This window comes from Xenopus tropicalis, chromosome 5 (genome assembly GCF_000004195.4).
Source record: "Xenopus tropicalis strain Nigerian chromosome 5, UCB_Xtro_10.0, whole genome shotgun sequence".
NCBI lineage: Eukaryota > Metazoa > Chordata > Amphibia > Anura > Pipidae > Xenopus > Xenopus tropicalis.
This window is the reverse complement of record NC_030681.2, coordinates 18317544-18333479: the sequence shown is the minus strand read 5'-3', so window position 1 is coordinate 18333479 and position 15936 is coordinate 18317544. Positions and strand designations below refer to the sequence as shown.

The window sequence follows — 15936 nt, the reverse complement described above, 5'->3', positions numbered from 1 at the left end:
AATGTGTGCAGTACATGCTAAATAAGTAATGGCAAATGTACCCTGCCCTGGTAAATAACAAGGTATAGAATGAGCAACTTCAGATGTACCCTGCCTAAACTGGGAACAAGGTGTGTAGTACATGCATAATAAGTAACGGGAAATGTTCCCTGCCCTGGTAAATAACAAGGTATAGAATGAGCAACTACAGATGTACCCTGCCTATACCGGGAACAAGGTGTGTAGTACATGCATAATAAGTAATGGCAAATGTACCCTGCCCTGGTAAATGACAAGGTATAGAATGAGCAACTACAGATGTACCCTGCCTAAACCGGGAACAAGGTGTGTAGTACATGCATAATAAGTAATGGCAAATGTACCCTGCCCTGGTAAATAACAAGGTATAGAATGAGCAACTACAGATGTACCCTGCCAAGACAGATTAAAAGGTAAGTGGTACATACAGCATAAGAAGCCATATATTTCCCCTGCCTACACAGAAGATGAACCCAGTTCAATCAGAGGGAAAAGTGAGAAATACATTTGAAATTAGCAACAACAGATGCACCCCAGTTACAGAAAGCTCTGCACCTCCTCACATTCCCTCAGATCCATTCAATCAGACCTTTAGCCAGAATAATGCTATTAGTCAATATGCTGTATAATAACTGTCCAGATGGCTATGGCTACCTCTATGAAAATATCAGATCAATATCCAGGTCAGAATGTTGGGTTGTTTTGAATCCATGCACTTTGGTCTTAACTGCTTGACATTGTTGGCTTGTGTATGGCCTAGTGAGGCATTTGACTACTGGATGGAATGGATGGTATGGGAAGTGTAATTGGCAGGAGGGAACAGAGCTGGAAATTTGTTCCTCAACAGCCACCCAGATAGACCTACAGCAATAGCAGGTTTATGATGCCAAGGAATACATGTGCTTGTAGTAAAGAAGGCTGCTATTGTAAAGGCACTGCACCTCCGGGGCAATATTTTCATTGGCCAAATAAGGTTTAGAAGTTTGCTATAATAACAGGCCTATGATTACCAACAGCCACTGATTGGCTAGATAACAAAACCGCGGCAGAATTACAGCATAAGCCCCCTATCTTACATTGGTTACACGCTCTACATCCCTCAGTTTTGTATGCAGCCTCAGATATTATTTTCTTAACAGTAAACTGAAATCTCTGCCCCATTGATCTTATTATATAACTGTATATCAGCAGGACGGGAACATAGCCAAACAACAGGACAGATGACTTGAACTGCACCCCAGGCTGGGGAGGATGTGCACTAAATATGTAGAATTATAAATTAATGTCTGCAACAGATGATGCCAAAGGTTGGATTTTGGGAGTAATAGTCCAAAAACAGTGGGAGGAACCTATGCTGGGCATTACGGCGGTAGAACAAGATTTGAAAAAAAGTGATGGAAAGAGTTCAGGTGGATGTCAGGGGCCACAAATTGAAAAACTGGTGGAGTAGAATATGGTACTAGGGGTGGACTATTTGACTGGTAGATGTTTGTCATCAATACATTTTTGGGTAAAGAGACAGAAATCTGTTTTGTAAGGACAATTACTACAAATTAGTTCTAGAGTAAGAGATTTAGGGGATGTAGGCACACCAGAAAGTCTGGAACATTAGGCTTTGTGGAAAAGATACAGTAAGTTAATTAGGGTTTAAGGATACACTACCTGCACCTTATTGAGTGAATTACAACAGACAGCAGTGAGTGAGTGAGTCTGGTGAGGAGTCAATGTGTTAAAGTCCCTACACCTGTGGGGACGCACTCTTACACATGCCTGAGTAATAAATGAACAGTTGACTGCAGGCCCACCAGCTGGATACGCAAGGGCAAATTAAATCAGCCAATTTCCTACCTAAATTGGCCTTGAATAGTCTGCATTTTTGGGGCCAGATCACTCGATTTCCAAATAGACATTGGATAGGCATGGATTTCCCATGACCAGGTCTGGGCTTATACTGCCCAATCTGCCTGCCTATCATGTATTGGCGCCAAATGGGCAGTAGAGTGTGCCTAGCTTTAGTAGTGTCCTTAGATGCACTACTTCCCCAAGGCTTGTCTTGACTTGGACCTTGACCCTCACATACAGTCCTAGAACTTGGACTATAATAAAGTCCATAATTTAAGTGGTGCAACATGGCTCCTGCTAAAGGGAAGGGTTGTGTTTAGGCACAAAGTAATGTTGAAGGAAGTCTCTTTCCCTCATCTTAGGGACCTGGGGTTTTCCGGATAAGGGATTATTCCGTAATTTGGATCTCCATAACTTAAGTTGGTTAAAAATCATTTAAATATTGAATAAACCTAATAGGATTGTTTTGCCTCCAATAAGGATTAATTATATCTTAGTTGGGATAAAGTACAGGTACTGTTTTATTATTACAGAGAAAAGGGAATCATTTAACCATTAAATAAACCCAATAGGGCTGTTCTGCCCCAATAAGGGGTAATTATATCTTAGTTGGGATCAAGTACAGGTACTGTTTTATTATTACAGAGAAAAGGGAATCATTTAACCATTAAATAAACCCAATAGGGCTGTTCTGCCCCCAATAAGGGGTAATTATATCTTAGTTGGGATCAAGTACAGGTACTGTTTTATTATTACAGAGAAAAGGGAATCATTTAACCATGAAATAAACCCAATAGGGCTGTTCTGCCCCCAATAAGGGGTAATTATATCTTAGTTGGGATCAAGTACAGGTACTGTTTTATTATTACAGAGAAAAGGGAATCATTTAACCATTAAATAAACCCAATAGGGCTGTTCTGCCCCAATAAGGGGTAATTATATCTTAGTTGGGATCAAGTACAGGTACTGTTTTATTATTACAGAGAAAAGGGAATCATTTAACCATTAAATAAACCCAATAGGATTGTTCTGCCCCAATAAGGGGTAATTATATCTTAGTTGGGATCAAGTACAGGTACTGTTTTATTATTACAGAGAAAAGGGAATCATTTAATCATTACCGTATTTTTCGGACCATAAGACGCACCAATTTTTTGGGAAGGGAAATGAAGAAAAAAAGATTCTGAAACGAAGTGTCCTAAAATATTTTATGTGCATTAAAACCCAACCTGTACCAGCAGCACCCAACATATTGCCCCCCACCTGTACCAGCAGCACCCAACATATTTCACCCACCTGTACCAGCAGCACCCAACATATTTCACCCAACATATTGCCCCCATCTGTACCAGCATATAGCCTACCGATATACTTTAAAAAAATGTTTTTACTTGCCCGTGTGGTCTCCGCAGGGCCCTCCTCTATTTACCGGCGCTTAGCTCTGGCGCATGCACAATGACGCACATGCGTATGGGCATGTGCGTCATTGTGCATGCGCACAACGCCATAGCTAAGCGCCGGCAAATAGAGGAGGGCCCTGCGGAGACCACACGGGCAAGTAAAAACATTTTTTTAAAGTATATCGGTAGGCTATATTCGGACCATAAGACGCAGGGACTTTTTCCCCCCACTTCTGGGGGAAAAAAAGTGCGTCTTATGGTCCGAAAAATACGGTAAATAAACCCAATAGGGCTGTTCTGCCCCCAATAAGGGGTAATTATATCTTAGTTGGGATCAAGTACAGGTACTGTTTTATTATTACAGAGAAAAGGGAATCATTTAACCATTAAATAAACCCAATAGGGCTGTTCTGCCCCCAATAAGGGGTAATTATATCTTAGTTGGGATCAAGTACAGGTACTGTTTTATTATTACAGAGAAAAGGGAATCATTTAACCATTATGTGACAAATAAAATTTGAATTTGAATTTGAATTTGAATTAAATAAACCCAATAGGGCTGTTCTGCCCCCAATAAGGGGTAATTATATCTTAGTTGGGATCAAGTACAGGTACTGTTTTATTATTACAGAGGAAAAGGAAATCATTTATAAAAATGTGAATTTTTTGCTTATAATGGAGTCTGTGGATGGGAGATGGTTTTCTGTAATTCAGAACTTTCTGGATAATGGGTTTCCAGATAAGGGATCCCATACCTGTACCATAATGCACAATAAGGTACAGATAGTGAGACAGGGGCTCCACCAGGGCTGAGATATGAAGGGAAGGAGAGCCATAGGCAAGCAGTGACTGATGTCAATAAGCATACAGTATATATATACACCCAGAGCAGCCCGTACCTTCTCTGCTAACAGCTCTCGGATCCTATTGGCCTGGATGCGAAACTTCATTAGCTGGGACTCCAGTGTCATGCATCTCTCTTCCCAGTCTATGGTGCCTTCGGATTCACACAGCTCCGCCATAGTTGCTCTGAATGAGAAAACACAGGAGGCAGCATGAGTGGTCACTTTGTGTCACCGGGAGTACTCCCCCCTCTGCTTCCTGTACTATATCGGTAACAATTGCCCACTGTGGGACTCGGCCTCACACCAGAGCCATGAAAGAACATCTAGCCAGCATAGGGACGACAGGGAAAGTGATATCAGCATTTTATATACATCCAAGAAAGCAAAAAGTATCTGCACACTCAAGAAAATGAATAAAAAAAGAAAATGTATTCAGTACAAAAACACATCATAACAAGTATAGCCCATATATGTGTTTTTGTATTGAATACATTTTCTTTTTTTATTCATTTTCTTGAGTGTGCAGATACTTTTTGCTTTCTTGGATTTTTTTTTGGAGTTACTTAATGGGTTTTCTCCAGTGTCTTTGCACCTCCGTTGTTTATTATAATAATATAATAATATGTTGCTATATTTTATATACATCCAGCTGGGCTGCTGGGGCATCCTGTATAAATGTTGAATCATATTTGAAAAGTAATTCTGAATTCTCCTTTTTGTCTTGCCTGGGGATATAACTATTTGGGGAAGGTAAAGGGGGTGACCATATACCTTCAGCTCCACCCCTTCCCATAATTAATCCACTTCTGCCATGTAAGTTTCACCATAAAGAGACGACCACTAGAACAAAAAATGATTGAAAACAAGAAGAAAATTCACAAAAGATAAAAAACTAAAAAAATATTGCTTTCATTTGCAGCACATTAAAGGTTTATTAAATAGTTTGGGGGTGAGCAAAGGCTGGGTATATCTGGCACAATGTACTAATGTGCCATTAAAGCATTACCAAGGATATTTTTTGTTCAAGGGTCCTAGCTCTGTGCCCCCACCCTAAACCCTGTTAGTGGCACAGGCACCTAAACTAGAAATACATAACATGGAAAATGTACCCAGAATTTTTTTTGGGCAGGGGGGGTGGGCAGAGCAGCATTGTTACACCACTGTGTAAATGCAAGAGTGCATTCAAAATTAGCACCCAAAGGGGTTGTTCACCTTTAAATTAACTTTTAGTATGATGTAGAGACTGTTATTCTGAGACAGTTTGCAATTAGTCTTTTTTTATTTTTTATACCATTTTTGAATTTTTTAGCTTTTTTTTGCACAGCAGCTCTCCAATTTCAGCAGCTATAAGGTCGCTAGGGTCCAATTTAACTTAGCAACAAGGCATTGTTTTGAAAGACAAATAGGAATATGAATAGAGGAGGGCCAATAGAGGAAGATAAGTACAGGTATAAGGATCCCTTATCCGGAAACCCGTTATTTAGAAAGTTCCAAATTACGGAAAGGCCATCTCCCATAGACTCCATTATAAGCAAATAATTCTAATTTTTAAAAATGATTTCCTTTTTCTCTGTAATAATAAAACAGTACCTGTACTTGATCCCAACTAAGATATAATTACCCCTTATTGGGGGCAGAACTGTCCTATTGGGTTTATTTCATGGTTAAATGATTCCCTTTTCTCTGTAATAATAAAACAGTACCTGTACTTGATCCCAACTAAGATATAATTACCCCTTATTGGGGGCAGAACAGCCCTATTGGGTTTATTTAATGGTTAAATGATTCCCTTTTCTCTGTAATAATAAAACAGTACCTGTACTTGATCCCAACTAAGATATAATTACCCCTTATTGGGGCAGAACAGCCCTATTGGGTTTATTTCATGGTTAAATGATTCCCTTTTCTCTGTAATAATAAAACAGTACCTGTACTTGATCCCAACTAAGATATAATTAGTCCTTATTGGGGGCAGAACAGTCCTATTGGGTTTAAATGATGTTTAAATGATTTTTTGGGAGACTTAAGGTATGGAGATCCAAATTACGGAAAGATCCCTTATCCGGAAAGCCCTAGTTACCAAGCATTCTGGATAACAGGTCCTCTACCTGTAATACAAAGTAACAATAATATTGTAATAATAATGCCTTACAGAGCAATGTTTTTTTTGCTGCTGGGGGTCAGCAATCCCCTTTTAAAAGCTGGAAAGAGTTAGAAGAAAAAAATGAAGACTGAAAAGTGGCTAAGAATATTCTATATCATAGTAAAAGTAACCCTGAATGTGAACCTCCCCTTTAAATGCTATTCCCAAAGATACTTGCACCTATACACACTGCTTGCAACACGTTCCTAGCGCCAGAGTGCTGGGGTAATTGGGGCACAAGGGAGCCCAGAATAACAGCTGCACAACATGGCTCTTCCAGGAATCCCTTGGCGTGTTGCACCTACACGTGAGAACATGCATGTTTTTGCACTTAGCACCTGAGTTAGTAAATGAGTTCTGGTATAAAATGTGACCATGAATATAAACGAGTCGGTTCTGTGCACAATTCACCATCTGGAGGTGAGCGAGCACTTTCCTATCCTCCTGCGAGCAAGATGGATTTCAGTTCAGACTCGACATATGGAAACTTTTATGGGTGACAAGGTCCCTTTAAAACCTTCAAGTGTGTTACATTGTTACTGTGAGTCCTTAATCAGATTTTTCACCGGATTAACCTTCTACCTGGGTTTTAATTAACTCCCTGTAACCTACTGCCGTTCCGCATAACGACCCATGCCTATTTCTCACATATAAAGTGAAACAAGCAGGGAGCTGTATTATTGCACTCAGCCTGACTCAAGGTGACATTTCCTTTCCTCTCATCTTGCCGGATGAACTCTTGTTCTCTCTACATACCTGAGAGCTCAATTCCCCCCCTACCCGAGTCAGTTCTTGGTATTGTCCTTGAAGTTGTAATTGCGTGGCGTTGCAATTCGCTGCTTCTTATACATTTTTTATAGCCTTTCATCACAACTAACTTATTCCATTCCATTAACCAACTAAGCTACTACCATGGTAGGTTCCCAATGTTAGTCTAGAGGTTGGGTTTGTGGCTATTATCTCTGGTGGTACTATACAGGCATACCCTTTTGCTGTCAAGCCAGTACCAATCTTTTCTTTCTACAGGGGTGCATTTAGTATAGCCAAGTATCGGCTGAGACATCTCACTGTCCCTAGGAAAAAGTCAGGGTGTAAGATTCTGTAGGTTGGTGACTTACCAAAATAGTTATGGACGCGTTTTCTCAGATTGTTAAAGGGGTTGTTCACTTTTGAGTTAACTTTTAGCATGATGGAGAGAGTAATATTTGGAGACAATTTGCAATTGGTCTTTCATTATTTGTAGTTTTATTATTTGTAGTTTTTGTTCAGCAGCTCTCCCATTTGGAGTTTCAGCAGCTATTTGGTTGCTAGGATCCAAATTACTTTAGAAACCAGGGTGTGGTTTAAATGAGAGACTGATATATGAATAGGAGAGTACTTGAAAAGAAGAATAAGTACTAAAAAGTCACAATAAAAAGCAATAGTTTTGCCTGCTGGGGTCAGTAACCCTCTGTTTGAAAGCAAAGAAGAGTTAGAAGAAGGATAATAATTTAAAAAATATAAAAACAATAAATAATGAAGACCAATTGAAAAGAGACCTATGAGTGAAACATAATGAAATGGCAAAGCAGTGTGGGAGCAGGGGTATCAGCCCTTATTACTCTCCAGCTCCAGGTACAGGCACTATAGGCATGCAGTAGATGTTGGGTCCCATATCAGTGGGCTGGGAAAACTAACAGTGAATTATAGCCTCTCAATCAGCGTATCCAGGAGTAAAAAAGCAGCTGTTGTCCCATTAGTCACAGATCCACTAAAGGGAAACAAAGGCTAAAATGTGAAATGGATCTGCGTGAATGTGCCTATGTATATAATGTACACAAATGGATTGCTGTTTCCATTCTCGGCAGTGCTTGTTCTGACTCCTTATACAAAAAAAGCAGCAGCCAGCTGTTTAAAAGACCTGGAGCAGAAGGAGCTTTTGCTACATTGTTTCAAGAGTCAGAACTGCAGAACAGAAAGGGCTAAACAAACTCTGCTTTCAACAATTACATTTACACATAATATTGTGAGAAATAGTATTTGACCATCTGACCATCAGAACAAATCCTGCCTGCATACTGCCAAATGTAAAGTTTGGTGAAGGAGGAACAATGTTTTGGGGCTGTATTCCATTGGAAAGGGTCCACAATGTTGGGAGTGGGAGAACTTGACTGACCTGCACAGAGTAGAGACCTGTAGCTGGTCGGGTATCAGGTAGAAAACTCCTGATTCACCAACTGGATGGGTGGTCCATGGGTACCCTACCTGGGTATCCAGTTTAGCTCGCCCAACAACCCCTGATTTTAAGCAATTTTTGCCCTTTATCTGGTTGATCCACCTCTGTAGTGATGTCACTTCTGGTCTATGGTGACATCACTTCTAGTCTTGTGAGGTAAGTAAACTCAATGCGGGTGCAGGTCAGGGTAGGGGGAATAACGAGGTTTGTGGGTCAGCAGGTTTGAGTTTGGCACTGGAGTCATGCAATACACCTGTTGGATGAATTGGGTCAAGCCTGATCTCCAGTATCAGAGCCCAACTTCAGTAATATTCTTGAGGTTCTATGGAAGCAAATCCGACCAACAATGTTCCAACTTCTAATGGTAAGCCTTCCCAGAAGCATAGAGGCTGTTAGTGCAGAAAAGGCAAGAGAAACCTTGGATGTTGGAAAGGAGAGACAGTGTCTGGTCACTTTTACGACATAGTGTTTTTGTACAAAACAACCTTTATTTAGGACGTTAGGGCCATGTCTGGGAATAAAATTTGCCAATCAAGAATGAGGAAAATATCCACCTCGCAGTTCATAGATGACGAGTGTTTCAGCAGAACTAAAACATCAAGTGACCCTGGTCATACCCATCCATGGACCTAGTCCCCAGCACATGTATCACTGGATAATTTTCTCAATGTATACAAAGAAACCCTGCGTCACAATAAAAACTCATGTTGTGGATGCTGTGAGTATAGTGTAGGTATAGCTTTCCATATGTGGAAAGAATTATCTGCATGTGTTTCCAGGACATGTGTAATACACTTGTTGCCTTAGTCACAGGCAATTAAGGATTTGGATAGATCTTGAAATATAATATTCTTCATGTTTTCACAGCTAGAGATAATAATTGAGCAGATAAAGACCAGAGTTTGATAATGGCATCTCATTCTCTGAAAGGTCACCCAGCCCAGAAGGTATTCTATACACTGTGGAGGTTGTTGCCCAATTAGAATTCCAGATAGAATCACAGGTTCCATGAGGAGCAGGCAGTGACTGACCTTGGGGAAGTTTGAAAATGTGATAGTAATGGGACAACACTGCTGATATTGGGCTGTGTCTGGCATTTTCCATTGCAAAGAAAAAGGTCCAAAGCAGGGTGGTCCCCTTATCTGTATAAAGTAGGACTGTCCAACCTATGGTAAAGTTTGGTAGAGGAGAAATAATGTTCTGGGGCTGTTTTCCCTGGTTTTAGCTAGGGCTCCTGGTACCAGCAGTATGTCTGCTTTGTAGCAACAGTCTGGGGAAGGCGCTTTCCCATTTCTGCACAGGGATATCAACCCAACTAAACACCTATTGGATGAATTGGGTCAGGCCTAATCCACAACATCAGAGCTCAACCTCAGTAATGCTCTTCAGGCTCTATGGAAGCAAATCCCACCTATATTTTGGAGGGGACTGGAACTATAGTTTCACAACATTAAAGAGCTGCAGTTTGAGTATGAAAGTGTGCCATTATTATCGTTCCTTACTGCCACCATCCTATCTCTGCTCTACTCTAATCTAATCTATTCTTCCTGTCTACAACTGCTGCAGGTCTATGGCACGGGGACACAGTCCTCCTTCCTCCTGTCACTAAACCTGAGGCTGTAATGTTACAGTTAGAGTTACGGTTAATAGTTGGGGTGGATGATGGAGGGAGGGCTGACTTGAGAATTGAGAATGGAGGAACACTGACAATGGAGGTAGGACTTTGGAGCCTTGCAACTGATCCAAATTACAGTGAGGGTCCAGATCAAACTGCATTGTATTTGTAAGGTTCTGATAATCCAGATAATCCAGAGATGATGCAGTAAAAGCTACTTTGGTGACTATGTAATTCCCAGAGAATGCCCCAATACCTACACAGTAGTCACCCTGATAAGTGTGGGAATATAAGGCCTATAACCTTCCCTATGCCCCATACTGCCTGTAAAAGAAATATAAGGAGCCGCATAGGGGCATGATAAAACAAGGCAACAAACAAGCCGCTGGCAAGCGGAGGCCCCTACTACAGATGTTCCATTTCAGATAAACAGAGACATAAAAGAGTGAGCTCATGCACGCCGCACTTAATAATCCCCATGGGAAACAGGAAACTTTATAGTGGAAACACTGTATCATTATTTCCATGCTGGTTCCCTTTAATTGGTAGATGCAGTGCAGACCATCTGCCTGGTACAATCCCCCACCTGCATGGGGCGTAGGTGCAGCCCACCATCCTACGGAATCACCCTGGCCATTTCTACACAGCCCAGAATTACATTGATATCTGCTTGTATCTAGCAACCAGACAGATGACAGACTGCAATGTATTTAATATTATTATTAGTGCTGCTTTTATACTGTGTGACATCATCAACCAGCGATGACAACTGATGACATCACTAAGCAGTATTTCTAATAATATAATTTGTGCATTGTGGCTAATGTGTATTATAAGGATATTCCCTCAGGAAATAACCAAGAGGTTCCATGATCTTGTCAAGGCATAGGAATGCCAACCCTATGGAGCTTCAGCTGTTATTAGGGTGAAGACACATGCTGCTACTAGTAGCAGCTACTTGTCACAGCTACCAAATGCCAGAAAATCCCCTGCCATAGACAATACTGAAATTGCCTTTGCTAAAACATATGTAGAGACAATTATCAGTAAATGATCAGCATTAGTTGAATGTAGAATGTAGCATAGCATGTAGCTCTGTGTGGCTTCACCCTTAAGGCAGGGCTGGTACTAGGAGTAGGCAACTGAGGTGCCAATTTTTTTTATTAATAACTTTTTTATTATTCAAATGCAATAGGCTAATAGTGCCACACACCTTCACCTTCTACTGCATTCACTGGTGTGCCAAAAATGCCATCCCCTCTGGATTCACCTTACCCGCACCTGCCTTTTGGTGGGGGAAGGTACAGATGCCACCCTTGCCTTGGGTGCCAAAGTTCCTGGGTGTAGCTTTGTATTAAGGTACACAGGGGTGTAACTACAGAGGAAGCAGACCCTGCAATTGCAGGGGGGGCCAGTAATTTCCTAGTTAATAAGCATTTGAATTTGCTGTGGGGCCCAGTAACATCTATTTAAGCCGCTGTAGGTACAATTACCATTCCCTCACCCCAACACAACTGCTGCCACCTTGCCTTGCCACTGCCACCTTGTACCTATTATCCCCCACCCTATAATCATGGTACAGAGCAGTTACCTTTATGAATAAGCAAAGAACAAATGTTCTGTCTTTATAAATGACATGAAACAACAGACTGGCCGGTCACCGGTTCCCAGACACACTGAAAGTGCCAGCCTTTCTGGCCCAATAGCAGCTTTTTACCCAGCGTAGGATGCGTGCCCTTTCCCAGATGCCACTGGCTGTAAAGGCTCCGCAGTGTTTGCACAAAGAGAACTGCAGCGCTGAACTAACAAGACGTTCAATAAACATATTATTCAGCACTTGCATTTTTTGGGCTTTCCTTTAGAATGACACATTCATGCCAGCGGCTAGCCACGAGTCCCTGTGGATTCAGCAATAGCAGCACTTAGTAAACATGGTCTTGGACGTCCACGTGCACTCATTTTTTTTTTTTTTTACAATGCAGGAATTATAAGTGCCAGGTTTAAGTAAATCCCACCTCTTACTACCCCTAGAGAGAGTGTTCCTATACACACAGACAATAGTATATTATTCTATGTAGATTTCACCAATCTGGCGCCAGGTAGAGTGGGCACAGAGGGGGATGCCTATCGCTACCCACCATGAATCACTAATAGTAGGTGTCACCTTGAATTCCTTAACCCCTTCTTTACCAGACAGTGCCTCCTTCTTTCCAGTGTTTGCTTATGTTAACCTGTGCTATAAACGTATGGCTTAAACATCTCCAACCTACTCCTCTTTAGCTTTCACTGAACTACAACTATCAGCATCTGCCCTAGGGATGGATACTTACTCCCAGAAGTCTTGCAGGGGATGCCAGGAATTAAATACATTTGCCAGAGGCATAAGATGTAAGCTCTACAGGGCAGGGACCTTTATCCTCTTGTTTCTTTGACTCTTAACTTGTTGCAACTGTATCTTGTATTTATTTGTATTTACTGTTATACTTTGTATTTATCTATTATTATCTTAATAACCCCCTGTTTGTATTAATGTATTCTACTGTACAGCGCTGCGTACATAAGTATAAATAAAGATATACATACATACATAAGTTGCCTGCAGTCTGGCAATTGTAACAGTTTAATGGCTCGGAATTTAAATGGATATTAAGGTGCAAAAAAACATACTTATACTAAGTCCTTTCTAGCCTTCTCCCTTCTTCTGATTCCCCCTCTGTGCCAATGGGAGGGTGGCAGCCTGGGCAGACAAGGACTTACCTGTTAAGCTTGGCCAGGGGATCAGCTGCTTATACTGTAGGATCTTGGTGGAGTTTCCCAGGGGTCCCCCTGCCTCTTTTGCTGTCAGTTTGCAGCCAAACCATGAAGAGAAGTGCCCAGAGCAAAGCATGTACAGAATGAGCAGGGGATAGAAGAAGCCCAGTGATTCACATGGAAGGGAAAGCCCAGCCCCTGACACACTGAGTAGGGGGGGAGAGAGTGAGTGGGACTTGCTGGGGGAGGTCAGCACTATTTCAGCTTTATCAGACTGGAATCTCAGCATCCCAGACTATCCCAAAGCCTTTCTTTTCAGCACGTACGACCTCCTTTTTTCCCTTGGAAACCACCGTGTGTTGTTTTTCCTCCTCTAAATATTTTACTTGTTACTGCAAATAAAAGTTTAACTTTCCTGCTGAAAGGAGAGAAAGTGTCTTAGATTTGTCCTAAAAAAAAATTCTCAGAAAGGTTTTGCAGAGGGGGCCATCTAGTGGTGAGCATGGTGAGTCGCTGGAAAACCTGATGCAGGGGTCGCTAATCGCCGGGGACGCCTAAAGGGGATCTCCACCCAAAAACGGTTTTCTTCTTCAGAGTGAAAGGAAGTATAATTCTAAGCCATTTTCCAGTTTGCATTCAAAGTTATTTGTGAATGTATTTCAACTTAAATCTGTTGTGTAATGCTAAAAAGAGGGGATCCCAAAGAGGATGGGTCTCTTAGAAGTAAAGATGGGGAGGGGTACCACACTCTAAAACTCTGCACTAGTAGCAATTATTTCAACTAATAAAAAATAATGTTTCTCAGTAGAAAAGAAATTGGCTATTTCTTTATACAGGTATGGGACCTGTTATCCAGAATGCTGAGGACCTGGGGTTTTCCGAAAAAGGGATCTTTCCGTAATTTGTATCTCCATAACTTACGTCTATTAAAAAACATTTAAATATTGAATAAACCCAATAGGATTGTTTTGCCTCCAGTATGGATTAATTATATCTTAGTTGGGATCAAGTACAGGTACTGTTTTATTATTACAGAGAAAAGGGAATCATTTAACCATTAAATAAACCCAATAGGGCTGTTCTGCCCCCAATAAGGGGTAATTATATCTTAGTTGGGATCAAGTACAGGTACTGTTTTATTATTACAGAGAAAAGGCAATCATTTAACCATTAAATAAACCCAATAGGGCTGTTCTGCCCCAATAAGGGGTAATTATATCTTAGTTGGGATCAAGTACAGGTACTGTTTTATTATTATAGAGAAAGGGGAATCATTTAACCATTAAATAAACCCAATAGGGCTGTTCTGCCCCCAATAAGGGGTAATTATATCTTAGTTGGGATCAAGTACAGGTACTGTTTTATTATTATAGAGAAAAGGGAATCATTTAACCATTAAATAAACCCAATAGGGCTGTTCTGCCCCCAATAAGGGGTAATTATATCTTAGTTGGGATCAAGTACAGGTACTGTTTTATTATTACAGAGAAAAAGGAAATAATTCTTAAAATTTGAATTATTTGCTTATAATGGAGTCTATGGGAGATGGCCTTTCCGTACTTCGGAGCTTCCTGGATAACGGGTTTCCGGATAAGGGATAGGATGATCCCATACCTGTATAACATAATTCAGTGAATTGTGTGAATCTGGAGAAATATCTACACAAGGAACAAGTCCAAAAGACAATATTTGGTGGTAGTGTTGTCTTTGGGCCCTCAGACAGGACTATATTAAAAACAAATCTGATTCTGTAGTGGATATTATTGCATAGGCTCAGGGATACTGTCATGATTTTTATGGGATACTTTTTATTTCTAAATTACACTGTTTACATAGCAAATAATTCACTCTACCATTTATAATTTTATTCTTGAACCAACAAATGTATTTGTAGCTGTAATATTGGTGTGTAGGCGCCATCTCAGTGCATTGTGTCTGAGTCTGAGCTTTCAGAAGGAGCCAGCGCTACACATTAGAACTGCTTTCAGCTAACCTATTGTTTCTCCTACTCCCATGTAACTGGAGGAGTCCCAAGCCGGACTTGGATTTCTTACTATTGAGTGTTATTCTGATACCTACTGGGAGCTGCTATCTTGCTCCCTTCCCATTGTTCTGCTGATCGGCTGCTGGGAGGGGGGGGATATCACTCCAACTTGCAGCGCAGCAGTAAAGTGTGACTGAAGTTTATCAGAGCACGGGTCACATGGCTGTGGCACCCTGTGAAATGAAGAATATGGCTAGCCCCATGTGAAATTTCAAAATGAAATATAAAAAAGTCTGTTAGCTCTTTTGAAAAACAGATTACAATGCAGGATTCTGCTGGAGAAGCTCTATTAACTGATGGGTTTTGAAAAAAAACATGTTTTCCCATGACAGTATTGCTTTAACCACTGCCTGCCACCTTCTGGACCCAAGCTCATTTAAAGGAGAAGGAAAGTCTTAATCACTGGGGGGTGCCAAATGTTAGGCATGATTGTAATCACTTACCTGATACCCCAGGCTTTTTGTTAAAATTCAGTTTTTTTCTTTATTGTGCATGTGTTGAAAAGCAGGAAGAGTATCGCTCACTCGCAGGTACCCCGGACGCAGTTTTCTGCAAACAGGAGCACTGGTCTAGGTTATCAGGTAAGTGATTACAATCACTGGGGGGTGCCTAACATTTTGGCACCCCCCAGTATGTCACCTTCTTCTTTAAGATTGACTGAGGCAAAGTGGAAATCGGTCCGTGGGGCTGACCAATCAAAATGTGAAAATTTTTGGAAATCACTGACACTGTGTCCTCTGGGCTAAAGAGGAGAAGGACCATGTGGCTTGTTCATTGCTCATAGTTCAAAAGCCAGGAATGGGGGTGCATTAGTGAAACCTGGCATGGGGAAAAGTACAGGTATAGGACCCGTTATCCAGAATGCTCGGGACCAAGGGTATTCCGTATAAGCGGTCTTCCATTGGATCTTCATGCCTTAAGTCTACTAAAAAAACAATAAAACATTAATTAAACCCAATAGGATTGTTTTGCATCCAATAAGGATTAATTATATCTTAGTTGGGATCAAATACAGGTACTGTTTTATTATTACAGAGAAAAGGGAATCATTTAACCATGAAAT

General features: G+C 40.9%; 1 protein-coding gene across 1 annotated transcript in view; it reads right to left on the bottom strand.

The window, feature by feature from the left end:
* plekhh2 (pleckstrin homology, MyTH4 and FERM domain containing H2) overlaps positions 1–13092 on the bottom strand; it is a 92481-nt gene extending 79389 nt beyond the window's left edge. Inside the window, exons 1-2 of the mRNA XM_002932393.5 lie at positions 12836–13092; positions 4160–4289 (exon numbers count right to left, since the gene is read on the bottom strand). Of these exons, the coding sequence (XP_002932439.1) occupies positions 4160–4282 (123 nt within the window). The 5' untranslated portion in view covers positions 4283–4289; positions 12836–13092. The remainder of the gene's footprint in view (positions 1–4159; positions 4290–12835) is intronic.
* Positions 13093–15936: the final 2844 nt, after the last annotated feature.